At 57.9% G+C, this 26,315-nt stretch overlaps 7 protein-coding genes across 7 annotated transcripts; 2 read left to right on the forward strand and 5 right to left on the reverse strand.

The window, feature by feature from the left end:
- Nucleotides 1-60: 60 nt before the first annotated feature.
- THITE_2107139 (uncharacterized protein) lies at nt 61-2,111 on the forward strand. The gene has a single exon (XM_003648974.1). The coding sequence runs from the start codon at nt 339-341 to the stop codon at nt 2,016-2,018; it is 1,680 nt and encodes a 559-aa protein (XP_003649022.1). The 5' UTR covers nt 61-338; the 3' UTR covers nt 2,019-2,111.
- Nucleotides 2,112-2,945: 834 nt separating this feature from the next.
- Nucleotides 2,946-4,901, reverse strand: THITE_2107141 (uncharacterized protein). The gene is made up of 4 exons (XM_003648975.1): nt 4,751-4,901; nt 4,286-4,501; nt 3,373-4,210; nt 2,946-3,298 (listed from the first exon to the last, which is right to left on the reverse strand). The coding sequence occupies exons 2-4, from the start codon at nt 4,308-4,310 to the stop codon at nt 3,073-3,075; spliced, it is 1,089 nt and encodes a 362-aa protein (XP_003649023.1). The 5' UTR covers nt 4,311-4,501; nt 4,751-4,901; the 3' UTR covers nt 2,946-3,072.
- Nucleotides 4,902-6,549: 1,648 nt separating this feature from the next.
- On the forward strand, nt 6,550-8,938 carry THITE_2107143 (uncharacterized protein). The gene has a single exon (XM_003648976.1). It carries the CDS (start codon nt 6,699-6,701, stop codon nt 8,802-8,804), a length of 2,106 nt encoding a protein of 701 aa, XP_003649024.1. The 5' UTR covers nt 6,550-6,698; the 3' UTR covers nt 8,805-8,938.
- Nucleotides 8,939-9,510: 572 nt separating this feature from the next.
- On the reverse strand, nt 9,511-10,079 carry THITE_2107144 (uncharacterized protein). The gene has a single exon (XM_003648977.1). The coding sequence runs from the start codon at nt 9,717-9,719 to the stop codon at nt 9,537-9,539; it is 183 nt and encodes a 60-aa protein (XP_003649025.1). The 5' UTR covers nt 9,720-10,079; the 3' UTR covers nt 9,511-9,536.
- THITE_2107147 (uncharacterized protein) lies at nt 10,079-12,863 on the reverse strand. Its single transcript, XM_003648978.1, has 4 exons — nt 12,680-12,863; nt 12,071-12,247; nt 11,648-11,800; nt 10,079-11,388 (listed from the first exon to the last, which is right to left on the reverse strand). Exons 2-4 carry the CDS (start codon nt 12,177-12,179, stop codon nt 10,235-10,237), a joined length of 1,416 nt encoding a protein of 471 aa, XP_003649026.1. The 5' UTR covers nt 12,180-12,247; nt 12,680-12,863; the 3' UTR covers nt 10,079-10,234.
- Nucleotides 12,864-13,994: 1,131 nt separating this feature from the next.
- THITE_2107150 (uncharacterized protein) lies at nt 13,995-15,445 on the reverse strand. The gene is made up of 3 exons (XM_003648979.1): nt 15,100-15,445; nt 14,805-15,011; nt 13,995-14,732 (listed from the first exon to the last, which is right to left on the reverse strand). The coding sequence occupies exons 1-3, from the start codon at nt 15,261-15,263 to the stop codon at nt 14,261-14,263; spliced, it is 843 nt and encodes a 280-aa protein (XP_003649027.1). The 5' UTR covers nt 15,264-15,445; the 3' UTR covers nt 13,995-14,260.
- Nucleotides 15,446-19,844: 4,399 nt separating this feature from the next.
- On the reverse strand, nt 19,845-21,015 carry THITE_2125310 (uncharacterized protein; the record flags this gene model as incomplete). Its single annotated transcript, XM_003648980.1, has 5 exons — nt 19,845-20,134; nt 20,302-20,372; nt 20,406-20,410; nt 20,498-20,686; nt 20,956-21,015. The coding sequence occupies 5 exons, from the start codon at nt 21,013-21,015 to the stop codon at nt 19,845-19,847; spliced, it is 615 nt and encodes a 204-aa protein (XP_003649028.1).
- Nucleotides 21,016-26,315: the final 5,300 nt, after the last annotated feature.

Raw genomic sequence — 26,315 nt, forward strand, 5'->3', positions numbered from 1 at the left:
TTAACAATTTCGCTGCCACCCGCTCGTCACTGATTCCCCTTGCTCTACCGACATACACTTGGCGGAGGGCTCTTCTCCTCTCAGTTGTGTGGAGAGGTTGTACGGAGTACGGAGTAAACTGCAGATGTTCGAGCTTTGGTGGGGCAATGAACCGAAGATCTCGTTGGCGGAGCGCAGGGCCCATGTTGAACTCGTTAAGCTGTCACCCAGGAAATTTCGCCAACAACAACAGCAACAACCAGCACGCTCATAAACGATCGCACCCCCGGATTTCGCGAAACGAGTACTACCTTCCCCCTGCAAACATTAGATCGCCGCTTCTGGGACAACGCTGAGTGATGTCTAAGCGCCAGGCGTCGGAGGCGCTCGACGAGCTCTCGGGCCTCGACTCGCCCGCGTCCAAGAAGTCGCGATTCGACGACTACAACAAGAGCTTGACCCCGCTCAGCACGATTGAGAACGGCGACGACCAGCAACGGGAACCAGCGCCGGAGAATGGAGCGGGGAACGGGGACCGAGTCGAGGCGGAGGACTACTCGGAGGAGGAGGATGAGGTAGAGGAACGAGCCCCGATCAGGCAATCCGCGCCGACAGCAGGCTACGACGACCTCTACCTCGACACCATCGACCGCAACGTGCTCGACTTTGACTTTGAGAAGCTGTGCTCCGTCACGCTGTCCAACATCAACGTCTACGCATGTCTCGTATGCGGCAAGTACTTCCAGGGTCGCGGACCCAAGTCGCACGCCTACTTCCACGCCCTCGACGAGGACCACCACGTCTTCATCAACATGAGCACCCAGAAGGTGTACGTGCTGCCAGAAGGGTACGAGGTCAAGAGCAAGTCGCTCGACGACATCAAGTACGTGTCAGACCCGCGGTACACGAGGCAGGAGGTGGCCGAGTTCGACCGCAAGCCGCGCACCTCCTGGACCCTCGCGGGGAAGGAGTACACCCCGGGCTTCGTGGGCATGAATAACATCAAGGAGAACGACTACCTGAACGTGGTCGTGCAAGCGCTCTCCCACGTGTCTCCTCTGCGCAACTACTTCCTCCTCGAGGACTTCAGCGCAGCCCCGGAACTCGTCAAGCGCACCTCCATCCTCTTCCGCAAGATCTGGAACCCGCGCGCGTTCAAGGCCCACGTCTCCCCGCACGAGCTGCTGCAGGAAATCTCGCTCCAGTCCAACAAGCGCTTCACCCTCACCACCCAATCCGACCCTGTCGACTTCCTCTCCTGGTTCCTCAACCACCTCCACCTCGGCCTCGGCGGCAGCAAGACCAAGCCCGGCTCCAGCGTGATCCAGCGCATCTTCCAGGGCAAGCTCAAAGTCGAGTCGCAAGCCATCACCGCGCGCACCGACACTCAGCAAGACCGCCTGCGCTTCGAAGAGGCAGCCGACGTCAAGGTCGACATCGCGCGCTTCCTCCTCCTCACCCTCGACCTGCCGCCCACCCCGCTCTTCCAGGACGAGCAGGAGCGCAACATCATCCCGCAGGTGCCGCTCACCACGCTGCTGGCCAAGTACAACGGGGTGACGGCGCAGGAGCTCAACGCGCAGCGGCGGCGCTACCGCCTGATGCACCCGCTGCCGCCCTTCCTGCTGCTGCACATCAAGCGCTTCAGCCACAACCGGTTCGTGGCCGAGCGCAACCCGACCATCGTGACCTTCGACGCGCGCAGCAGCCTGGACCTGGCGCCCTTCGTCGAGCCCCCCGCCGAGGGCGGCGGGCAGGGCGCCGGCGGGCCGATCTGGTACGACCTGGTGGCCAACGTGGTGCACGAGGCCGTGCGGGCGCGCGAGGACGTGGCGGACAGCGCCGTCGGCGAGGAGCGCAAGACCTGGAAGGTGCAGCTGCGCGACAAGGCCACGGGCGAGTGGGTCGTCGCGCAGGACCTGTTTGTGGAGAAGATACGGAGCGAGCTGTTGTATCTGGGCGAGTCGTATCTGCAGGTGTGGGAGAGGCGGCGCGGGCCGGGTCCCGGGGAGAGCGAGAAGGGGAAAGGGAGGGGGTGATGGGACCTACGTGGTAAGGAGTAGGGATAAAGCGATTTGAGATACGAAATACAAGATGTGAAGGAGAATTGTCTCAGGAGAGGAGGCCGTGTTCAACCCCTTTCTCCCGCTTCTCTCGCGGTTATTGACTTTCGGTCGACCCTCCTTGACCCCGGTGAGGGATGAGAGACTCGCAAGCAGCCATGTGATGTGGTCCAATTGCCCACGAGGCATCTTTTCTGTACCAAGGACCAGAAACAGCCAGGATACCGTACCCGCCTTTTCATCCCAGCTCTCCCCCCCCTTTCCCCAAACACCACGCTCTTGCCCGGCGCCCGCCCTATATATACAACCCACGCATACCCCACCACTAACCTCCCACCAGAAAGCCAAATGGCTCATTGGGGCGAGCGCTGGCGATATCCCGGGCTTTGCCAACCCAAAGAGGTCCCCAACCGAGCCGTCCTCTGCGAGCCCCGTCCGCGCACGCCGAAGTAAAACATCCCTGGAGGGTTTTCGTAGCCGGCCACTTCCCTCCGGACCGGTGGAGGGGGTTGGCCGGTGAGCTTATTCTGGTCTCTTGGGCTTTCGTCCCAACAATGTGCCATACATATCCCAAGGATTCACATTCAGCAGGTTCCCAGAGATTGCCCTTCGAATTCTTCAGGATGCGGGCCGAAGGTGAAGATATTGTGGGTGTTTACAGTACGTACTACATCCAATGCATTCCGTCCCGTCCCATTCCACACTCTGACCTCTTGGGAAATCTTTTCTTGGCCCCTTTGACTCCCTTCCCATCCTTTCCCACCCACCTCCAGCCATCCCAACCCGCCCGCCGGTCCTAGATCCTAATCAACGCTCCTGGCCTCCCAGTACGTAAGGTGATGATTTTCGCGCAAGGTCTGATCTCGAGTAGCGAGATAACTGCAGCCCGCTCTTCAGATATTTCAATTCGCACAAATGCATGTTGACATTTCGGTACTGTACATCGCATCGCATGCTTGGTGTGGCCAAGGAGAACCTCTTCCTACGCCGCAGCCGCGCACGCGCTTTCCCGCTTGGGGAGAGGAGCAAGTTATGAGCTGCTGGGGTTCTTTTGGTCATCACCTTGCTGTTGGTTTTGGTGGTGATGCTGCTGCTGCTGCTGCTTGTTCGACGACCGCTTGTCGCCGTGGTGGTGATTGTTCGCCTTCTCTCGCCGTGACTCCTCAATGGCGTTGCGCTGCTGAATGCTCGAGTCGTGGCTCTTCCACTCGAGTTTCGTGTCCGGCGGGAAGGACAGGATCCGTCGCATTGTCTCACTATAACGAATGTTAGCGACAGAGAGAGAAATGGAGAGGGAAAGAGGAATGGGTTGAAGTCCATGAGAACATACCGGATCTTGAGGACCCGCTGCCCGCTCTCCCGAGCCCAGATGCTGAGGATGTCCTCGCCGTTGCGCACGCTTAGCACGGCCCCACACACCTCGTCACTGGCCTCGCAGAACTGGTCGCCGATGATGGCAAGCAGCAGGTCCTCCCAGTAACGGTCGGCGACGCCCTTTCTCAGACGCACCACCCACTTCCCGCCGTTCTTGTTCTCCTCATCCTCCCATATTGGCCGGATCCCCTTCTTGAAGAGATGGTAGTCCGACACCAGCGGCAGCGCCGACGGCCGCTTGAGGTGTTTGTACACCGAAAAGAAGTGTTCAACCGTCTCGACAGTGGCGATCCGGTGGAGCGTCTTCTCGTACTCGATAAATCCGTTCGCCTTGGAAATGGGCGGGCGGAACCAAAAGACCCAGCTGTTGCGCAGCGGGTGGGCTGATGGTGCCGCCGGTCCGGCCGTCGGCTGGGCAGCCGCCTTTCCCTCGTCCTTCAGCGAAGCGGTGGAAGCCGGCTTGCTTATCGCCTTGTCTCCTGGGGCCCCGTCTTTTGCGGATTTCTCCGCCGTCGGGGTTTTGACGGCAGCGCCGACGGCCGAGTCAAACGGGTTCGCCGGCGACTTGGGCGTCTTGGCCGAGCCGAACGACGCAAATGCGCCCGAGCCCAGGCCGAAGGCGCTGGACGCCCCGCCGATCGGAGACGCCAGGCCGCTGCCTGGTGTTATGGCGCCGAACGAGCTCTTGCCAAGCGCCGAGCTGTCACCGCCGAATCGCTTGAAGGAAGAGTTGCGCCCCGAGGGGCTGTCCTGTCCGGTACTTGATGTTGAAAGAGAGAGCTTGCTCGAGCTGGGACGACGCCGGGTTAGAACGAGGGTCCAACAACCATGCAATGGCTGAGCTGCAACAGCACTGGAGACTCACTTGGCACGGCGACTCCATAGATTATCCATGAAGAAGTCGGAAACCGTAACTCGATGGGAATATTCAAGCTCAGCAACAAAGCTATGCCGTATCAGGCAGCGCACCGGTAGCACCTAGGAAACACACGACGACACGGGCCACTTGAATTGCAGTCGGCGGAGGAACGAGGGGTCGGCAGCTGTCCGGGGCGTTTTGACGGCGCTATCGTTGAGGGCAGAAGCTGTCGCACAACCACAGGTGAGATTGAGCCGGGCAAGGCGTGAATGATGTTGGGGGAGATGGTGGATGACGGTGGCCTTGGAGGTTTTGGGCAAGGAAGGTAGATAGTCTTTGTTAGTCTGGATTGTGTCGGTCGATTGTGCTTCAAGGTGAATGTTGGACAGGAACGGGCCAGAGATGCAGTAGCAGGTAGGGAGTTATTCGAGCAGCAATTGGGCTGAAGAGTGTGTGCCGCAAACTGCAGGAGTACCGGGAATCGTAAATGTGTGTTCTTGTGTGATCTTGAACTCGATTCTCGTTCAGATTGTGGGCAAAAGATCAAAACTTGAACTCGAGCCAGAGGCAGAGACAGCGTGGCGGGTCGCCGACTCCACCACAGTGCTGTCAAAAAAATCCATGACTGGGTCAGCCCACCCACAGCTGGCTGGTCTGTGCTGCGGGGACAGGCCGCTGAGACGGCATGCAGGGATCCAACGTCGCGGGCGGTGAGGCCTGCCGCCGCAGAACGCCACTGCCAGGCTTGGCATCGCTCCTGGTTCAAGAATGGGAAATTTCTCGGCAGGGCCCATTTTCTTCTCTCTTTTCTCTCCATACAACTCAAGACCACAACTCAAATCATCGTCAGCCAACAAATTGCACCACGCTGCTGGCGATTCCGAATGTGTGTCGAGATTGACTCCTTAATGCCCTTGTTTAAAACCATCATCACGAGAGCCCCATTGGCGCGGCGTCCATGATGCGGTGATGACCTGAAGCAAGTTTGGACATTTAGATTCATCGTCCACGGTGTCACGAAACCGAGAAGCTGCTCGATCTGCCCCGATATTAAGGTAGCTCCGCGCAGGGTTACCTGCTATGTAGCTTCCAGGTTGTTTCACCTTGGTTGGCTTTCCTTGCGCCTACCTTCTCGTGGATCCGTAAGTGCGCTTTTTGTTGTGCGTCCTTTCATGTCCGCCTTGATGATCTGCAAACATTCCGGTAAACCGACTCAGCAACGGGCGAACCTCCGCGTGCTCTGGCAGGGGAGGTTCCGCAGCCGTGAGTTGAGCGTGAGGAAATCATGGCTACAGCACTGAGCTTCCCTTGAGGCAACCTCTTGTGCCCCCATTGGCCTCAGATCGCGAGCTAATAATTCGGGTGCAGGGTAGGTAAGTAAGTTAGTCTGACGCACGCTTTCTCAAGGGAGCCTGCCACCCCACAGGAAGCAGCTCGGGAAGCAGTCTGAAGGAGATAAAGTCCAAGAATAAGAGGGGAAGGAAAGGTTGGAACATAAATAGACTAGCGGGGAAGATGAAGAGGAAAATAAAAAGAGAGAGCAGAATATTGAACGAGCAAGAGATGCAAGAGAAAGGGCGCCGAGTCAATCTTGGACTAGGTAAGGTACTATCTTGAAGTTGCCAAGTAGCGGCCTAACATGCTCGGTTTGCTGGGCATATGCGATATCTCAAGAGGAATTCTGGCCAACCACCGAGCAATGTCCGTCTCGGATTGCGACGACTCACAACTGTTCTATTACTATTACATACGGCATAGTAAGTCCTCGAGCACATTCTCAGCCCGCCTCTCTTGGGAGTTTGTAATGGTTGAGTCATGCAGTCAACTCGACAACAGTCTGAGAAAGATTGGGAAGGGCTGTGGTCCTCCCCAGTTGGGCCGTCCTCGGCCTCAAATCCGGCGCCGCAGCGACCCCAGCGCCTACGCAGTAAACTGCGATGCCGCCGGCTCACTTGACTCGTGGATTAGCTACCCCACATCCATATATACAAAGAAGGTGGGGTTGGTGCTTCCTCGTGTGTCGTGTGCAACCGCACAGTGCAACCTCAAAACCACCATCGATAGAGATTTCCATGCCGGCAACTGATGGACTGGACCTGAACAGTCCGTGCCGGGCGTGTACATGACTACTGCGTTATCGTGCCAGTGTAGAAAAGGTTCTTTGTCCCAGCTCAATTGAGTTGTCTTCCCCATTCTGAGATCCATCCCGTCTCTGCCTATTTCGTGCACACAGTTGCCAGCTGCACTCTCTTTTGGGCGCTCTCCGGGCCCCTCCATCCGAGCACAGTACAGCTACCCCACATAGGAGTCTTGCGGTGCCGACTCTTCGGCATCTGGTTCTGAGCGACTTTGCAACGCGCAACGTCCCTTTTGGCGCAGCAGATTCGGTATTGGATTCTGCGCATTTCTACACCGACAACCCCATGGGCGAATTTCTTCCGAGTCTGGAATTGCCTCCCGAGGCCGTCAAGAACCACGGAATGGAGAAGATCACGGACAAGATCGCGGCGCTGCCCGCGGGCACCGACTACTTCTCGCTGGAGTTCTTCCCTCCCAAGACCGCCATGGGCTTCTCCAACCTCCGCGGCCGGCTGGATCGCATGGCGAGGGCTCTGCGCCCGCTCTTCGTCAACGTCACCTGGGGCGCGGGGGGCTCGACAGCCATCAAGTCGCTGGAGCTGGCCGAGATCTGCCAGAGGGAGCTGGGACTGACGACATGTCTGCACCTCACCTGCACCAACATGAGCCGCCGTCTGATCGACAAGGCGCTTGACGACGCCAAAGCCCTCGGCATCCGCAACATTCTCGCGCTGAGAGGCGACCCGCCGCGGCGGGCCGAGTATCGCGACTTCAACGAGCCGGAGCCGACCGACGAGGAAGAGGAGTTCGCATGGGCCGTGGACCTGGTCCGCTACATCCGCAAGACGCACGGTGACTACTTCTGCATCGGCGTAGCCGCGTATCCGGAGGGGCACGCCGACGGGAGCCATCCCCTGGGACAGAGCCTGGAGCATGACCTGCCGTACCTGGTGGAGAAGACGCAGGCCGGAGCCGACTTCATCATGACTCAGTTGTTCTTCGACATCAAGGCATACAAGCACTTCGAGAAGACGTTGCGGGAGCATCCGAGCGGCGCGTTCAAGGATATCCCCATCATCCCCGGACTGATGCCTATCCAGAGCTACCAGATGATCAGGCGGACGACAAAGCTGAGCCATGCCAAGATCCCCGATGCCTTGCTGGCGCGGTTAGATGCGGTCAAGAACGACGACGAAAAGGTGAAGGAGGTGGGAGTAGACATCATCAGCGAAATCGTGGAGCAAATCAGGGAGATCAAGAGCAGGACCGACGCGCCGAGGGGTTTCCATTTCTACACGCTCAACCTGGAGAAGGCCGTGTCGTTCATTGTCGAGCGGACGGGGCTGATTTCACCGACGACTCCTGAGCCGGAACAAGCCATCGACGACCAACAAAATCCGCTCCCGGACATTGGGCTTCTGCGCGTCAACGGCTCTGACCAGTCCTCGCAGGAACCGCCGCGTAGACGCCAGCCGTCCATCGGATCCGACCCGCGCGACCGGGTCATAGTCCCGGGCCGGTCGGCCTCCTACCCGGACTGGGAGGCGACGGCACTGGAGGCCAGCGTCCCCGCGGGGCCCATCAACTCCCGCGCCAACACGCTCGCGATATCCGAGGGCGAGGGCGTGCTGGGCCGCGAAGCGACCTGGGACGACTTCCCCAACGGGCGCTGGGGCGACGCGCGGTCGCCAGCCTACGGGCAGATCGACGGCTACGGCGTCAGCCTGCACGTCACGGTGGCGCAGGCGCGGGAGCTCTGGGGCACGCCCCGGACGCCGCAGGACGTCAGCGCCATCTTCATCCGCCACCTCCGCGGCGAGCTGTCGACCATCCCCTGGAGCGAGGAGAGCTTCAGCGCCGAGACGGACCAGATCCGCGACCGGCTGGTCGCGCTCAACTCCAAGGGCTGGTGGACGCTGGCCTCGCAGCCCGCCGTCAACGGCCTGCCGTCGAGCGACCCGACCTTCGGCTGGGGACCCGAGAACGGCTTCGTCTTCCAGAAGGCCTTCGTCGAGTTCTTCCTGCCGTCCGAGGACTGGAAGGCGCTCGAGCAGAAGCTCACGCGGCCCGAGATGAAGGACGTCGTGTGCTTCTACGCGACCAACGCCGCTGGCGATTATGTCAGCTCCGACACGGCGTTCCCCCGGGCTCCCGCCGCCGCGCGCGGCGGCGCGGCCGCCGGCGAGCAGCAGGAGGCCAGCACGAATGCCGTCACCTGGGGCGTGTTCCCCGGCAAGGAGATCGTCACGCCGACCATCATCGAGGAGGTCAGCTTCCGCGCGTGGAGCGAGGAGGCGTTCGGCATATGGGGGGAGTGGGCCAAGATCTACGCGAAGGGGTCGGACAGTTCGCGGTTCCTCGAGAGCCTGCGGGCGGATTTGTGGCTGGTGAACATCATCCATCATGATTTCGTGGACAGTGAGGCGCTTTGGGAGCTGTTGCTGGACTAGAGAACGGTGGGGCGTGTGTGTGTGTCTGTGTATCATGGCATGGCAGGCGAGCTGGCTGGCTCACACGGGAAGAGGAAGCGGGCGCAAAGTAACCTAGGATATAAGCGTGCGGAACCAGGGGAAAAGAGCAGTAGGTGGTGGTGGTGTTGACACCCCAGGCGGCGCATAGAGAGATTGGTTCGAGACCTTGCAGCGGCAGGCGGACAGCGGCATATGTGTTTGGGTATGGGCCCAATCCTGCGAGAGGTGAGATGAGCACACCTACGAATTCAACCCATGTTGTGGCGGCGAAGATCTATCAGTCGCTTTAGCAATGGTTCCGAACGAAAGAGATGTGTTGCCCCGGACCCCGGCGTGTCCCGCAACCTAAACAATCCGCAACGGTGATGAGCAGCAGCTTTTCTAATTATATAGAACTGGATCTCGTAAGCCTCTTCAGCGAGAAGTCGGCAACTCCGTGCCTTATTATAGTACATCGTACCGCGCTTGTCGTTCCGCGCCATATCGCAAAGTGAAAACATCAAAAGGAACTCGAAAAAATCAGGCAAGCCGCCCATGTCCACGGCCATCCGGCCATCTGTCCACCATCCATCCGGATATTTAGGTGGAAATCCTCCGCCCAAGTAAATCAATGACGCACCGACCCTGTATTCTGTCGAATGCAATGTGCTTGATGTGAAGCTGCCCTGTCGGAGCCGAAACCGAGAAAACTCCCCCCCCTAAAAGCACGGATCAGAGCAGAAACCTCCTTGTCAGATCCAGTCTTGATCTGATTTTCGAAATGAGGATCGCGGGCGCGGCGCCGAAGCGGAGAGTCGAGAGTCGAGAGTCGATTTGGTTGGTATGCGCGCCCATCCTAAGCGCAGAGAAAAAAAGAGAAACGAAACAGACCGAAAGGGCAACGAAAAGGGCCATGACACGATAATAGCCCGCGTTGCGTTAAACGAAGCCAGAATACCAACAGCAGCACCAGCCGCAGAAGCAAGCAGCAGCCAAGGGTGCAAAAGCTGCAATGAAACAAACTTGAACTCGCGAAGCTCCCCAGGATTCCGTCCGCGCCCATTCCGTCTTGCTCGACTGGTCCCGCAATAGATGAAAAGGGACTGTGGGGGCTATGATTCATGCCATGCCGTGGTCGATGTCGGGTTGCGACGAGGGTTGGTGGGTGTTGCATGTGAAAGAAGGAGTAGGGAGGGCTGATTTTGCGCCGTTCAGTGACCGGCCGAGGAGGTATCGACTGATGAATTGATTGGCCGATTGTTTTGACAACACCGGGGAGGAATGAGACAAGGACAGTTCGTCCGGTTGCGCCGTGATGTAAAGTTGGAGGGAGGGCAGTGCTTGCTGGTCTGCGATCTTCGGAGGAGAGGGGGAGGCTAAGCCACAACCCGTTTCTTTTCTCGCTGGGCTGTTGTTTCTTCTTGCCTTGTTTAGCAATCGCCCGCGTCGTCATAGCCATGCAGGTTTCCCCAGTTGCTGAAGTCGTCGAAATCGCCGGCGAACGGCGGCGCCTGATCGGAGCCGTAAGTTTGCGACTTGGCATCATCCCGCGGCTTGGGAGGAGAGGGATAGACGTAGTCGCCCTGGGGCTCGAGACCGGAGTCGGTGTAGGTCTGGGCCGTCGGAGAGTACTGCTCCTGGGCGGCGTAGAACGAGGGATGAGCGGTTGTGGCGGGACCGGCTGCCATCATCGTGTAGGACGAGGTGGTGCTCTGGGGAGTGTGGGCCTCAGAAACGGAGGCCGAGGGGGAGGCGGCGTCGAATCCGTGGAACGACTGCACGTTGCCCATGCCGATCGTGGCGGAAGAACCGGGAACCGGGGAATACTGGCTCGTGGTCATCATCATGCCGGAAGTTTGGTGCGGGTTCGCATGGGACATGAATGCCTCCGGAGGGGGCGAACCGGCAAAGCTGCTGCCGCTGCCGACGGAGAAGGCGGCGGAATCGCGGCGCGCGGTGTCCATGTCGACGGCTGGCGAGTTGGCCACGGACGGAACGGAACTGCCGGTGGCGAAGGCAGGGTAATTGGCGTATCCGCCGGCGATGGGCTGGTTGGTCGTTCCCGGGATGGGGGCCAGCGTGTAGGCGGGGGTGGCAGGCCGGGGAGGAGCAGGCGCAATGCGGACCTGGGTGCGGACCTGGCTGAAGGAAGAGCGAGGTCCCTTGGTACCCGGAGGGGGCTTGCGCCAGGCCTCGGGCGGAAGCAGCTGACCGGCGTGCGGGCGCCACTTCTTCTTCTCCTTGGTGGGAGTGAGGTCGAGCTCCTCGTAGTCGACCTCGGGCGAGTCCTCGTCGTCGTCAAACTCGGGCTCGGGCTTGACGGCAGCCTTGCGGCGCTTGGTGGCCGGCGTGGCGCCCGAGCCGGACGCGGTCCTTTTGGTGGACCGAGCACGCTTGGTGGTGCTCGGTGTGGTGGGGGCGGTGGTGGTGGCACCCGTTCCGCCGCTCAGGTGGCTGCTGAAAGCAGCCACGGGATCCTCGCCGCTCTGCACGGCCTTGGTCAGGACCTTTGCGCCCTGCTTGATTTCGCGGAATTGGAAGCCGATGCCGCCCTCCGTGCTGGCTCCGAACAGGTCGCGGATCTCTGCACTCCAGTCAGCAACTGTTTTTCTTGCGGATGAACATGTGGCTTTGCGGGTATCAAACAAGGGAGAAAAGTATCACACGGAAAATGACGGGTCAATGAGGATTTAGGAGGGTGAGCATAGGATGGAAAAAAAAAAAAAAAGCCTTGGAGGAAGCAGCGACGGCAGCGTCGAGGGCGGCGAGGGCGGCGAGGGCGGCGACGGGGGGCGGCGACGGGGGGGTCGGCGGCGGCGGGCTGCGGGAGGCGGGAGGCTTACCGTCCCTGGTCTTGATGGAGGTGAGGTTCACCTCCATCGGGTCCACGTTTTTTTCCACCGCCTCCTTGGCGGCGGCGGCTTGGACCTTGATGGCCCGGAAGCGGTGCTCGATGGCCGACTCGGTCGTGTCCCGAGCGAAGTACTTGGCGATTGCTAGCGAGTTCGGACAGAGCCGTGGTCAGTTGGCCAGTTTCCCAATTCGAACGCTGCGGTGGCAAGCGCGCAAAGCCAGAGGCCCGAACACCCAGGGGATGCTCCTCGTCGTCGTTTCTCACGCCGCTCCCGCCAGCCCGCCGGAAACTAAAGTACGTCATGACCAAGTGAATTCCGGCTGGGAGCCGGGAGCAACGAGAGACGATGGGAGGGCGGAAAGTGTTGCGGTGAAAAGCAAAGCTTGAACGGGGACCTCAACAACAAACTTACTCTTGTAATCGAAGCGGAAGTTCTCCCCAAGGGAAGCCACCACCGCGGCGAGCAGGCGAGCCTGCGTCTCCCACGTTTTGAAATTGGTCGTTTTCTCCTTCGGCGGCATCTTGAAAAATTTCTGCGGTGCCTAACAGGAGAAAGAAGGAGGGAAGGGCAAAGAGACGAATGAAGAGTCTGTAAGTCTCCGGTTAGCTTGCTGAAGTCCAACAACCGGCCAAGGTCAAAATAGACCAAAGTCAGAAACGACTGAAACTTGAACGACCCCGCGAAAAAGGCGCAACCCAGAGCCAGATGATGAGAAGCTAAAGGAATCGAGGCAAAAAGGCCCAAACAAACAGGGAGAAGAGCCACCCGCAGGACTCGGCAGAGAGGAATTCAGATGGAGCAGCTCCCAACGCTGCCGAAGGAGTCATCTAAACCAGTGCTCAAGTGATACCTGACGAGGCGAGACTTGGAATCGGCGTGATGCTAGACAATGCCCACTTGGGCGATTTCCACGTCGAGTTTCGACCGACCGACCAGCGGACCGCGCAGGTACCGCCGCCCTCGCCGCCACCGCGATGGTTCGAAATAAATAAAAAAACAAAAGCCAGAGGGTCTACATACCTTCTTGATGCTGCGCGCGAGAGTTGGAACTGCTGAGCTGGCCGCAAAGGTCGGAGCTGCTGGTGGAGAGAAGGTCGGTCGGCTGAGCTGAGCGAGTTGCGGAAGAAAGAAGGAGGAGGTTTGAATTTCGAGGCGCAGGCCAGAATAAATAGGCGTGTGCTGGAGGGCAAGGACCCGCGGGCCCGCGGGTCCGAGTGCGGGAGCGCCTGATTCGACGCCGGTGAGGTTGTCGATGAGGGAAGTGCCCGCCGGCCGGTGGTGTCGACGGGTGGTTGATCTGAAGAGGTGAGGAAGGCTCGACGAGGCAAGCTACTGCGGGTTAAGTCAGTCAACCCGGACTTCACGGCATAACAGGAAACTCACGAAGTGATGTTGACAGGCGAGAGCTAGAGAATGTCTCAAGCCGGACTCAGGGGTAATCAACAATGGGGAGTGCGAGCAGGAGATGTGTGGCTGGAAGGTTGAACCGGCTGCTCCAGATTGAGTGAGCACTAGGATACAAGGATAGAACACAAAGACACCGGAGAAGACAGAGGGAGTGGAAAGGAGCATCAATAACCAACAGCACGGCACCAGGGAGTGAACTTGTTACCCTCAGTCAAGCCAGGTCTCCGCCAGGAAGGCTGGCCAAAGAGTGGCTGTGCCTGATTCAACACGGCAGGCAGTTATCCGAAAGAACGAGACCTGAGATGATGAGACTGGTCTCACAAGGGAATCAGTCAAAATAAACGGCCATGAAACTGTAGTCATTCAGGGGCTGGGCATGAGAAGGGGATGATGAGGGAGAAGGCGAGACCAGAACCACCTGACTGGGAGCCACCACGAGGACATGTGACAAGGGCTTCGACTGCTGATAGAACTTCTAAAACAGATATGAAAGTGTATTAACTCACATGTGTAGCTTGGCGTTTGGTGGATGTAGCCCCCAGGTCGTGGAAGAGACTTCTGCTTCCAGTGACGGCTGTGCTGAGTATTATCCTCGGCCGGCCCACGCACCAGGCGCAGACGGGCGGCCGTGGACACGGGCGCAGTTACAGTTAGCTATGCAGAGCACGCCATGGAGAGTGAGCGCTGGACTGGTAAGAATAACGTTGTCTTTGGTTGTGATGTCAGAGCTGCACAATGGTGTGCAGACTGGACAGCCCTCAGCCCTGTACTCGAGGATTGTAAGGAGAAGAATCTGCCGCTGGCACGTCTTGCGTTGTTGCTGATTGCCCCCATCACCAGGGGAACGCTAGTGAGTTACAGTTTAATGGGGACCTACGCGAGATGTGGCCGCTCTTCAGGGGTTGAGGTTCAACCACCTCTGGCGCCCAAGAAAACTGCTGTATTAAATGCGTCAAATGTTGTTCAATGTCACGAGCTTTGAACCACAACCATTATGCTCAAGCATGGGCTTGTTTTGGAGTTGTTGTTATGTGGCTGGGAGTTGCGTCCTAACAGCAATTCACTGCCTTGGCTGATCCCCACACAGACCACCAACACACACTGAAGTGACACTGTGCATCAGCTCAGTCGCTATTTGCTTTTGAAATTATCCAAGTCTAGAAGTCTATCCAAAGCAGCTTGGAAAAAAAAAAATCATGTGCTCTTCTCCGTCGTTGATGTCCTTCGGCCCGGTGAATGGCCCCCATGTCCACTGGCGGTGGCAAAGCCGTTCGGCTGCAGCTCGTAGATGGGAGACTGATGGGCCTTCGTCACGGTCTCACCGTCACCATACAGGAGATACTGCACACCCAGAAGCGCATCACAAGCCGCCTGGAACATGCCACAAATCTTGAACGCCCACGGGATCGACGTCGTCGACGTGAAGAACCAAAACATCTTCATGGCGTCGCCGACCAGCCAGCTGGCCAAAACCGACAAGCGGAAGCCCTTGCAGGATCGAGAGCGCGCATTTGCAAGGAGCTGCGGGATGGGCAGTGTGGCCTCGACCGAGAGGCCCACGTACCCGAGCAGCGACGAGTACGACTGGTAGACCAAAGGAATCGGGGCCAGCAAGAACTCGCAGACCAGCAGGCCAGCGAACAGGGACAGAAGGAACTGCCAGTATCTACTCCCACAATGTCAGTGCTTCCTGACCCCGAGTATATATATACGCGTATAATCCGGGTCGGCAACCCACGGTTTTGGCGACCTCCACTGCCAGAAATTGAACGGCCGCTGCGATTCGTTTACGCGGGCGAACGGGACGGCCGCGTCGCCTCCCTTCGAATACGGCGCCGGCCGGTGGTCGAGGGCGATCTTCAGCAGCACCACCTGCATGGCAACCATGACGAACGACTGGATGAGCAGTGCGTTGTCGTATTTCGCGCCGGGGTAGTAGAATATCCTGCCGCGAGGCGCGAGGCGCGTTAGCCTTAGCGTTAGCGGGGCGGTCGCCAACAGCCGGCGTTTCTTGGACTGCACGGTGGACCAACCTGAGCAGCGACGCGACGAGCATGATGAGCGGGATGTCGAGGGAGAAGCCGGCGCTGGATCGGGTCCGGTACATCGAGTAGGCCTGGTCGCTGTACGAGAGCAACGGGGAGAGAATGAGGAATGCCGGGGTGAGGTACCCCGACAGGGTCGTGAACCACCCCATCCTTCGCTGATGGCACGCGTCTGCGAGGTCGATCCGGCCAGTTCGGGTCTCACCGAGGGGACAGCTGGACAGAGAGGGCGGGTGGGTGGCCGGAACGGCAATTGGAACGACGCAACGGAGTGAATGCACTTCTCATCTGCAAGCCATGCCGGGAGGACGGTCAACGACGGCGGCGCGAAGGATGGGCAGGCAGGGTGGCCGATGCGCGTTCCAGGATGTTGGACCTGCAAAATTTCGGGCTTCAGGGCGGGCTGAGTCCGGAACGGTCCGGCGGTGGGAACGAGAGATCGGCGGCTCGATCCAGAAATGCGGAGCCCGCCTGGCAAATGCCGGCTGGCTCGGATCTGCAACACAATTTCAGGGGAAGAGCACCGCTGGCAGCAGTTGGCCGGCACCTGACTACACGAGCCCCTCTCTGTGCGCTCAGGGCAGGCGCGGCACAGCGGTTGCCCCAGGCTGCGGGTTGCGCGACGCACTTAGTCAAAGCATCAAAAGGGGGGAGGATTGAATGGCCAAACCGGTCGTTGTCTGACCTTGAGGAGACCGCAGAAGTTTCATCAAACTTTGTGCATTCATCACATCTCATCGCTTTTCTAGTCAAATGCTCTTCTCAACACCTACTCCGTGATTCGTTTCGGCAGTCCCACCTACGCAGTTGACCTCGGTGACCCTTTTTACACCGCCGAATACCCGTGTCTTCTTCCAGAAGGCATGCTCCGCTTCTCGGTTGCGCAATATACCACGCTGGCCGGATCGGCTCAGCTCGCGTACGCTGGACGTGTCGTCGTTCCGCATCCTTGTTGAGGATTGTGCGGCTTCCGGGTTTCACTGGTTTCACGTTTTTATCGTGCAGAGGGTACTTTTACTTTGCGAAGACCGCTGATCGATGCGAACTTTGCAAGTCAAGACGGTCTTCGACTGAGAGCAGCTGTGGCTAATCTCATCCGCTGTCACCGGCGCCAATTAATAGCCCAGGGATTCAAGAGCTGGCAGGTCTAGGATATTTGCCTGAAGTGGCCTGATCATCGCTGGCCGCTCCTCCAACCCGTCCCCAAGGCTGAAGCCTGGACGCCGAGCACATCTCAGCAAAGGTTGGTGATTCGGAACGCCGCCAGCATGACCATGATCAAGTCGGACGCACCCGCGACCAAGTGGACTTCTGGCTGCTCGGCGTAAAGGTAAGATCCTACCTTCTTCCCCTCGCAAGACCCAGCGCGAGTCAGGCGCGAAGGCACCGGGATCGTCGTACCGCAGAAGCATGTATGCTGCTTAGGCGCGATCGATGTCGACGGCTGGAAAGTCCAGCTTGACGTTGCACAACGTTGTGGAAGCCGAACCTCTTGAAATGACACTGGCCAACAAGCAACTCGTCCAGCCTTCGTCCACCGGCAGTTTCGTTTGGGCAGACCGGGACAGAGTCACGGACGCCAACGGCGATGGAATAGGTGCATCCCCGCACCGGTAACCAATCTACCCAGTTCAGCGCAGAGTCCCTTCAACAGCTCGGGCATCTTCTCCTTGTCGATGCCAATCCGTCGCAGTTGGTTGGTTTGAGTCCTGATCAGATCAAGATCGTTGCGGAACTAGAACTCTCAGGGCACCGAACTCCGTCGTCTCTTCTACTCCCGGCCGTCCGGTCTCAGTCGCTACCCAGCTGATGCCAAAATGAAATGGTGCCACCACAGAAATGAACACCCAACTGCCCGAGCAGCACGGCGCCAAATCGGTGCCAATGACTCTCCCACGGCTGCCGTTGGGTGACGATGGGAATCGACGAGATCGATCCGCTGTGTGAAGGCACCAGGCTGGGCCCCCGGTAGGGTCCTCCACCGGCTGAAGACGGTCACGGAAATGGCTACTCTCGCGCTCTTGCCGATTCTCCGACTGAGAATGACCGAACTCGCCGATTCAGGGCTCTGTTCCAGCCAGATGGGTGCCGTAGAGAGGGAGGTGGGCAAACGTACCCAGATTACCACCTGTTCTGCCATCCCTGAAGTCGACTGGCGACCATATCACTTTGCCACTCGCCCGTGTCAGAGCCGGCAAAGGACCTCGGAAAGGGCGGGTCAGATGGATTGGAGTTGTTGGTTGGCGGCAACCCGCTCCGCAGAAGTTGGGTGAGCAGCTGAGGGGTGTGACTAGTCGGAAGCCTCAGGAGTGTCGTCACGGCTGACGCTAACCAACATAGTGGGAGGAGAAGACGCAGGATTCACGCAAGGCGCCTGACTTCGTTGCATTCTCCCCCCTCTCCCCGTGACTGCAGCTCGAGCTCCCTGATGAGCGGCAGACTGCCGACGCACCGAGTCACCGCCCTGACAGGCCGTCCAAAGCAGGCGCTCACACAGTAGGCCTGCGCCCGCACGGAAAGACGGGCCTTGAACTCCCAGTTGGATTCTAAACCTGGCTCAACCGAACGCCCGGGACCTTGGCGTCGCTCAACCCGTAACTCTTTCCTGGTATCGCATGCGTCTTCTGCAACAATCTTACTGGGGCTTTTTTGCCTTTGGCCACTGCGTGCTCACAAGAGGACGAACCAAGTCCTCGATTCCAAGACTGTCTCTTCCGCGGCGTTACCACGGGCGCAGTGGCCGGAGAACGGCCGATCCCATAAAGTTCTCGGGCCGCACTCGGCGCCTTTCGCACCCCGACTATCACTGCCGTCTCGGGCTGCAGACCGCCCAGCGTCACACACTGGGCTGTCGAAGTATCAAACGCCTCGGTTCCAAGCCAAGGGGCTCTCCAACAAGTCGCTGAGTTACCGCAAAGGGCAGCAAATCGACCCATAACACCCAACAAGGGTGCATTAGCCTGAACCTTTGGTGGATCGATACATAATACGATGTGTAACCTCCTTAGGAAGCGGAGCTCTTCTCTGTAACAACAACAGGCCTAAAGACACCGACACGAATTTGCGGGAAGAGTTGCGAAGATCACTTGGGAGCTACACGACCATCACAGCACGTCAACCCGCGATGGCATCGCCCTGCCCCGCCTCGCCCGCTGACGACTCCAAATGTCGAGGCCTTGCTTTCGCAACTAGCCGCACCAGTGGCGGACGGAATCTTGGTTTTCATCGACCTTCCGGTCCCGAGCCGGTTCTGGGTTCCGAGGATCACTTGCTCTCCTCAGTCCGTGACCAGAAGGAGGGTCCTCCTCAACATTTCGTAAATAGCGCTATTCTTGGGACCAGGAGTTTTTGTCGGACGCCCCAATTCAAAACGGCCGTCCAGGCAGCTTCCAGAGATCCTGCGATGCCGCATGTTTACTGTGCACAACCAGCAAAGGGCACTGCTCCTTTGCTCCTTTGCTCCTTACCCCGTGTTATTAAGAACTTCGCCGAAAGGACCTTGACCGCCCTTCCCGATTGGAGTCTATTTTGAGAATGCTGTCCACCCCGAGTACGACTCCGGCTCGCCCTCCGGCGAAAAGCCGGCGCGGAGTGGTCAACGTTGCATTCCGCGGGCCTCTGCGGTCCTTCCCATTGGTCCCAGCTGCGAACCTTGACGGGCCTGCGGACTTGGGGGTGAGGTTGTGTTGGCGCGAGTCCTTACCACAGTAACTTGTCCAAGACAACCTCGACGTCGCAATCACCCAGTTTGCCGAGGGACCTCGCGCCATGCAATGCACCATGCCGAGATTGCATGAAGGAACATGCGGAGAAGCGCCTCAAAAGGGGCTTCCCAAACCAGGCTGCTGCCGTTGGGTCCCCTTCTCGAGAAGACGACTCGACAGTGACCCTCAAAAGAGTCAGTAAAATCGCGTCCCGGAATCCCGCGAGTGTACTGGATAACTGGATGCCTCTTTCTATCCGTTGGCGCAACTCGTGGCTGTGGCCGAGTTACAGATGAAAAAGGAATGGGGGGTTGTTTAGCGAGGAATTATTCGCATGACGTCCCAAAGTTGACCCTTTATTGCTCGGCACCGTAAATTCGGGCATCTTCATCAAAACCATAACTACGCAGATAAGGTTGGCACGGAGGCTGAAGGGGAGATCCGGGGTCGTCCTTAACCATGTGGTTTTATGAAGGGTTCGGACGGGCCAACTCTACCAGATTCCCCAAATCCGGGGCGCGGGCCACTTCTTTTATTAGCAGCCGGACGGGACGATAGTGTCCGCTATTAAGCCGCAGGGCCAATTTCAGTGAGGAGGCCGTTGCGATAATCTCCTTGTGTTGCGACAACAATCTTGGACGGATCTGTTTACATTACTGGCGTAGGTAGTTCATCTGAGCAAACCCCCAAGATTCGGGCGGGCGCGACCGAACGGTCAAGGCTGCGGGAACTCGGTTCGTCCCAAAGAGCCATTGCACCTCGGGTCCCGAGGAATTCGACTGGTCTTGGCTGTGAAAACAGGACAGAAAGCCCTTCTGCTTCACGCCTGCTCTCCCGGCGGCCTCCATCGGGAACGAATGCGAAGGCTCTTTTTTCGCCGAGTCAGGTTAGCGCGACGGACAATCGCAGGATGCGGGGGCACCGCGGAACGAAGGCTAGAAGTGCCGACAGACAATCCCTCCTTGGCGACGGTCGAAGGAATGCAGGGCGGTCCAGGGGCCGGAACTGACGGCGAAGCCGCGTCGAAAGTTAACGTTGTTCGAGCTGGACACCGGTGGGCTGGGGGCACGCCTTCACTTTGACGGAGCGGAATGCCGAGTCGGTGCATGATGCGGCGCAGTCCATCCAATGATCGTTATCCCTGCCTTCGCGAGGGCTGACCAGGTTGCGCCCGTTCCATGTGAACAGGCTAATTGCCGCTTCGATATTACCGGACAGGCACCCGGGGTGCTGACAAGCGCAGGACCCTGGACTGGGCGGACTCCGCATGATCTGGTACCGAAGCGCCGAGCACCACAAGAGCAGCTGCCAATCTTCTGCTGCTCAGCGCACCTTTGCACTAGTGCGCACACTAGCCCCGGCCGGGAAGGTTTGCGGCGCCAGCACGCAAGTCAGGTAAAGCGAACGCGGTCGTTCTCGAAGTTGAAAGGAACACCTCGTTTCCACGCGCTCCTCGTCTCCCGCGGAACGGACGGTGCGCACACACACGCGTTGACGAGATCTCGGGCTCCCCCCATCCGGCGCGGATTGGACACATAGCGAGCAAGCTCTCCCACGCTACATTAGTGTACACTAGTGTACACAGCACACACAGACTATATCACCGTGTCACATAAGTACACTACATTAGTGCACTGTGTAGTGTATTGCCATGTGTGGTGCCCGCCCCTAAAAATAACTACCTCGACCGCGGCTTTGGACATATCGAGCCTAGTTGCCGTTTGGCTTGCCACGATGGCGCCGAGGCGGCTTGTGATCGTCGACCCCCCAACGGGCAGGCCGATCACGGCAGTGGTGACGCGGGGGAGGGTGCACACCGCCTGGGGATTGCTGGCGCCGTCTTGACTGCCGGCTGATGACAGCTTCAAGAACTAGGAAGTGTAGTGAAGTGATGATCATCCGTAGCTCCAGCGAGGACGCACACTCAGATGTAATCCGTCGAGTGGACGCGACAAAATCACTACACTAGTGTATGTTCCGGGACTTTCAATGACACCGACGGACCCACCACCACTAACTAGTGTACTGTGGTACTCTTAGTGTACCCCAGACAACGGCAGTCTGCATCAGTCTCGGGTTTGATTTGATGCCTGTCTTATAATTCGCCCGGTATAGGCACACAAGACACATGTCGGCGCACTTTCCCGCCGATGAAAGACGCCAAAACCACGGCACTTGCGGCGGCAATCTCCCATTGCATTACCGCTCGCCACACCCCTTCCCGGGTTGTGCGATGGGTTTGGTAGTAGTTAACCCGATGGGTTCTCCTGACCTGGGAGGAAGTAGTTTACCTCTGGTTAATTGATGCGGAACTCCGCCAGGACATGGAGGTTGGGGGCGTCAAGTTGTCCGTTTCCGCCCAGCAGCAGCTCGCGAGCGATGGCAAACAACCCCACGCTTTGTCCAAAAGGGGCAGTTTCGAAGGATAAAAGCTGACAAACCGGCTACCCTTGACTGCCAAGCCGATGAGTTCTCTCGAAGCAACGCTGACATAAGTGTACACTAATGATGATGACGACGACAAGATCATCATCACGAGGATAAAAACTCCCGGTGATCTCAGTGTAGTATATGCCCGGTTCAATGCCCGTGGCTCTCAGGGACAGGGGTTGGAGACGGATGGCTTGTCCAGGAGTCCGGGTCCACTTTGGGATCCGGGGATGCTCGGCAGTCGACTCAGGAGGCTCCTCAACACATCTGACGAGCAAGTGAACACAATGGACCGAGCAGTTCCTGTGCTGTGGAGTTGATGGACCGAGGTTAATACTTGTAGTGTAGTGTACTTCCGTACAGGTTTGTTCCTGGGTGTCAAACGCAACGTGCAACGCGAGGAAGGGTGAACAATACCGATTCCCCGCAGGGGGGGGGGGGGGGGGGGGAAGCCGACCCGGCTGTGCGGCCCAGGATACAATTCCGTCGATCTTAACGCGCCCCCCTGCTCATTATCATTGAGGAGCGTTCGACGTTGATTGCCCCGAGACTATCGAAACGCCGCGCCAACACACACCGAGGGCACATCAGATGCAACGCTGCCATACGACGCCAGCGGCGAATGGCCGCAGCAAGTGCCCATGTCGGCAATGCGAAGGGGATTCCACAGCACGTGGAACTTCGTTACCTCGCTCCCAGTAGGGCCTAACGCAGTAACGCAGCGTCCCAAAACCGCGTCCGTAGCGTTGCAGCGTGCAACTTTGCCAGGTGCCGCTTTTCCGGATCCGGTGAGTGGGATGTTTTTTTCGTGTATCCGCAGCCGTTGTGTTGTCGTGTAGTGCACTGAACACAGCAGTGTAGTGTACGGATTACAGCATCTCAGCCGGCCCCTACTGGATCTCTTGTCTTACTGTGTACACAGTACCTTAGTTATTGACCCGAATGGAAAGGTCCATGCACAAGGACGGCGATGGTGACAAGTTGGGCGAGACTGTCACAAGAGGGCTCCAACCGGCCCTTTTACTGAATAGCGCTGTGGAGTTAGCGATAACGCTAGGTAGTGTCTTGCTTTGGCGAATCCATCCTCAGACCCCAGATCTGCGTATGCGCACAGTACAGATCCGTGCTTGCCTACTGTGTGCGTACTCCAGGTGTTTGTGTAGTGTAGTGGACACTAGCACTTGGTCCGCCGGCATTTGCCGTCTGGTTCTCGGCTGTTTTCTCGTTCAAGTCAATCCTTCAGTTCTGCCCCATTGCCGCCGCATCCACGACACTACGCGGAAGCAAGTTTTTGTCCTGCCGAGCGGAGAAGCGGAGTTGGACTTTGGTCCCTAACGACCTGAGGCCCTCTCCTGCGCAGCAATTACTGAACACAGTACCACGTTTTGCACCGGGTTACCCATCCTACGGTACCCCTGATGTTCCCCTGGATTTTGTTGCCCGGCTTCACAGAGCCGAGTGAGGAGGCTGGGAGCTGCCTTTCAGGTTGTCTGTCACCTGTGGTGTTACCCTTCGCGGCAGTCACCACTTGCGAGATTTCCCCACCTACGCTAACGAAACTGCAAGATACGTGCAGTAGTGTAGTCACTTCGTCAACGGATATCTATCGTGGTCTGGTTTGGGATTGATGAGCGGGCGTGGCGTCAGCCTGCTGGTGTTCGTCATGGTGCCAGCTGATGGTTGCATCGTCATCGAACGCAGCCAGCCACACTTGGTTTGAGTTGTTCCTCCCCCTTCGTTCGCTCTTCTTCTGAGGCCAGATCTACACTACACAACTCCTTCCATTCTCCTTCGAAATCTAAACGAAGGCTGCATCCCTGAGGCGCCAACAAATTAACTTTTTACACTCTGGTGCAGCAGGCCAGACCAACACCCCCCGGCAAATGTTACACTCTGCCGGCCGACGTGCGTCCCATTCGGCTATGGAGGGTTATGGGTGTGCACAGAAAGCAAAGGAGGCTCTCGAAACGAGACAGAGTCCTGTGGTAATAACTCTGGAAGAAACGACCAACAATCCCGTCGCATATGTCAGCTGCAAGAGGTTCCGAGAAGGGAAAAATCTGGATCCCATCGTCCCCTTCGATCCGTACTACACCTACGGAATACTACAGTACGTTCATCTCTGCAACCAGGTTCGTCGGTGTTGGATTCCAAATAGTTCGTGACCCATGGTCTGTGTATGTACACGTGTACATTTACTAGTGTACTTTGATAGATGAGTGCTGCGTGCCCCTTGAGGCCCGGAAACCGGAAACACACCTCTCTTTTTCAGAGTTGGAGACCAGCGGTTTGCCCCGTTGTCATGTTGCTTTTTCAAGCTCGCTCCTCCGGGTCAAGTCATCTCGTCTCCAGACGATATTGTCCGTGCACGCTAACCTGCAGCAATGTCCGTTCCAGAACTGCCGCTAACAAAACAGTAACTGCCTACCTGATCTCAGGTAGTAAGGTAACCACCCGAGGGCGAGAGAAAAGCTTTTTTTTTTTTTTTTTTTTTCTGCCCTCTGTTCCGAACTCTGTGCTGAAAGAGAGCAGAGTGCTGCGAAAAAAATCCAGTTCCCTCTAAGTTCAACGTACGCATTCGCAACTTGTTTGTCCAACTGCGTGAACGCAGTAGGTGCAGAGCCCGACTCGACTGCGACGCTGGTCTGACCGTTGCTCCGGGATGCCACGCCAAAACCCCCGAACCCCTGGCAGATCGCCGACTGGAAGCGGCGTCCGAATGCGAGATGGTGCGACGATTCGCAACGCACGGGCGATCTCATCTCATCAGCCTCCGCAGTTAGTTGCTGTTCGTCCCTTCTTAGTGTACACTACACTACACTAGTGTAGTGTAGTCTTCCCAAGTCATAGTGTAGTGTAAAAGTGTACAAAGGAACTAATGTCCGAGGGTTGTGTAAAATGTAGCGATCAAGACGGGGCCATGCCTTATGTTAGCTCGTTCGCGCGTCGCGCCAAGCGTATCTCGTCTGTTTTCTCTCACCGAGGGTCTTGGAGAACAAGGTGAATGATAAGAAATACCTGAACAAAGAAGAAAACAACAAATGCTCCGAGGCATCACGTCCCACGAGGAAGGCTGCTGCCGTTGTGGCGGCCAATCACCGGCTCGGCGCTGCGAACTGCGAACGAGCAAGAGACAAGGTGCTGCGTTGTATGGTCAGTGACGGAGCACTGGAACGCCACTGACTCGACATCAAACTCTCACTCGACTACAGTATAGTTACGGCGTGCGGAATACTGTGTCTTGTCTCAAGGCATTGCATGCCCGTGTCTCGGGAGATTTTCCCAGAACGATGATGGAGGCCACGGGCAGCCCGGCTGGCGGGAACAAACTTCAGGTTATCGCCGCATGGGTCTGGAACCATGGGCAGACCTGTCAACTACACAATCACTGAAACTACACTAACTGCCCCTGATTAGCAGGCAATATTTACCTTTTCCTCCAACGGGTTACCTCGGCGGTCGTCGTTAAAGAGGTCCCGCCAAGACTAATTTCGGAACCTACCGCTTACAAGTATTTACAAATCGCCAAGGCCACGACGACTTCGAGCAACATCAACAACGAAGAATCGCAAAGACTCGTAGCAACAACTTCGCGAAACCTCAACCAAATCGAAAGAAAAGAAAACGAAGTTAACCCGTATCCTAACCTTGACCTGTACCCTAACCTTAACCCGAATCCTAACTAGCGGGGGGCTGGCGCCGCCCCCCGTACCCCTAGCGAACTAACCCCTTGGCGATAGAGTAAACGTCTTAGCGATCGGGGTTGCGTAAAAACGCTGTAAAAACATTGCCGACAATTGGCCGAAATTAGTCTTGGCGGGACCTCTTTAACGTCTACCACCTCGGCGGCTCCATCACGTGGCCTCTAATCCGGGCACTTGTGTACCTCCGTGCCTCCGCGCGGATACTTTTTCTGGCCTGCTGGCCTCGGCTTCTCTTGGGCCGAAGTTGTCTCGTTGCGTGCCCAACCGCGTCATCTTCTTCGACCCAGGAGCCTGGCATTGTGTGTGCACTTGGCACCGGGAGGAACGTTGCAGCACTTGTGAAGATACACTAATCTGAGCACGATGCCACCTCGGTCGTACGCCGGCTATTGGACACCGGAGCTGGCCCCGCGTCGTCGAATCAGGTGAGAAGGTCGAACGATTTTCGGACGCCGGGGGCTTCTGGCGCTTTCCGGGTGCCCAGATAGTATCATGCAGGCCACCATTTTCGGAGAATCGCGACAAGCCAGGTCCTCCGTGCGCTGCAGTCGCTGGGGACTGATCTTGTCTTCCGCATGCCCTGTTCGCTGTTCGTTGGAGGTTGGAGAGCCAACAAAGGATGCTCGTACTTACTATGTACGGGAACACTTCGCATGCAACGTCGTATGAGCACGACCAACTCAACGCTCGAGCTCCCGCTCCGGACCGACGACCGTGGGTGGCGACATCCATAGCCAAGCACACCAGATGGTCTGGTTCGCAGACCGGGAAGCCCTCGCGCGGTTGAACCCGTGTTTGGCGCCGTTGGATCTGCCATTGTACACTATGCACGGCAATTTATGGTACCAGAGCGAGATAATGACCGGTCCAGCAAGGCACGGCTGGCTAATCGGTTCCCAGGAAAGGACTTGCAGGTCCTGGGTGAAGGGGAAACTAGTGTCAGCCACCTCATGGTCGAATCTCGGATGATGGCCACAAGGCAGTCAACGCCCGTCGCGATGGCGGTTTGCCGACAGACCCACCGGGTTCTGTGTTGACTCGCAACCTCCGCCTGAAGGCGCCTGAAGAAGGGCGGAGCAAAGGAGCTGCTGCATCCGATGGCCTGGGGTTTGATTGCTCCACCGCACCCACCTCGGTCTCCAAGCACGGACAAGTTTGTTCAACCATCGCAGTCCGGCAGAGTACTTAAGCGCAATCGCTGTACTGCGATCTGGCCAACTGCGTGGCGTGTGAGCAAAACACAACGGGCGACCAACCAGGCCCCATCTCTGGACTGCCGTGGCGGTCCCACGTGTCTTGAACTCGGCTGTTGCTCAGCCAGTCTGCAGCAGTTCAGCTCCTGCACCTCGCTTGACGGCTGCACATG

Source organism: Thermothielavioides terrestris, chromosome 1 (genome assembly GCF_000226115.1).
Source record: "Thermothielavioides terrestris NRRL 8126 chromosome 1, complete sequence".
Lineage (NCBI taxonomy): Eukaryota > Fungi > Ascomycota > Sordariomycetes > Sordariales > Chaetomiaceae > Thermothielavioides > Thermothielavioides terrestris.

Coding starts and splice junctions, on each gene's coding strand:
- THITE_2107143 (XM_003648976.1), top strand. CDS start 6,699: ATGGGCGAATTTCTTCCGAGTCTGGAATTGCCTCCCGAGGCCGTCAAG.
- THITE_2107147 (XM_003648978.1), bottom strand. CDS start 12,179: ATGCCGCCGAAGGAGAAAACGACCAATTTCAAAACGTGGGAGACGCAG. Junction 11,801..12,070: donor CTTCCGCTTCGATTACAAGA/GTAAGTTTGTTG, acceptor CGAACTCGCTAG/CAATCGCCAAGTACTTCGCT. Junction 11,389..11,647: donor CTCCATCAAGACCAGGGACG/GTAAGCCTCCCG, acceptor ACTGGAGTGCAG/AGATCCGCGACCTGTTCGGA.
- THITE_2107144 (XM_003648977.1), bottom strand. CDS start 9,719: ATGGCCCTTTTCGTTGCCCTTTCGGTCTGTTTCGTTTCTCTTTTTTTC.
- THITE_2107150 (XM_003648979.1), bottom strand. CDS start 15,263: ATGGGGTGGTTCACGACCCTGTCGGGGTACCTCACCCCGGCATTCCTC. Junction 15,012..15,099: donor CTCGTCGCGTCGCTGCTCAG/GTTGGTCCACCG, acceptor GCCTCGCGGCAG/GATATTCTACTACCCCGGCG. Junction 14,733..14,804: donor CAGTGGAGGTCGCCAAAACC/GTGGGTTGCCGA, acceptor TTGTGGGAGTAG/ATACTGGCAGTTCCTTCTGT.
- THITE_2107141 (XM_003648975.1), bottom strand. CDS start 4,310: ATGGATAATCTATGGAGTCGCCGTG. Junction 4,211..4,285: donor TAATCTATGGAGTCGCCGTG/CCAAGTGAGTCT, acceptor CCCGGCGTCGTC/CCAGCTCGAGCAAGCTCTCT. Junction 3,299..3,372: donor CAGCGGGTCCTCAAGATCCG/GTATGTTCTCAT, acceptor CATTCGTTATAG/TGAGACAATGCGACGGATCC.
- THITE_2107139 (XM_003648974.1), top strand. CDS start 339: ATGTCTAAGCGCCAGGCGTCGGAGGCGCTCGACGAGCTCTCGGGCCTC.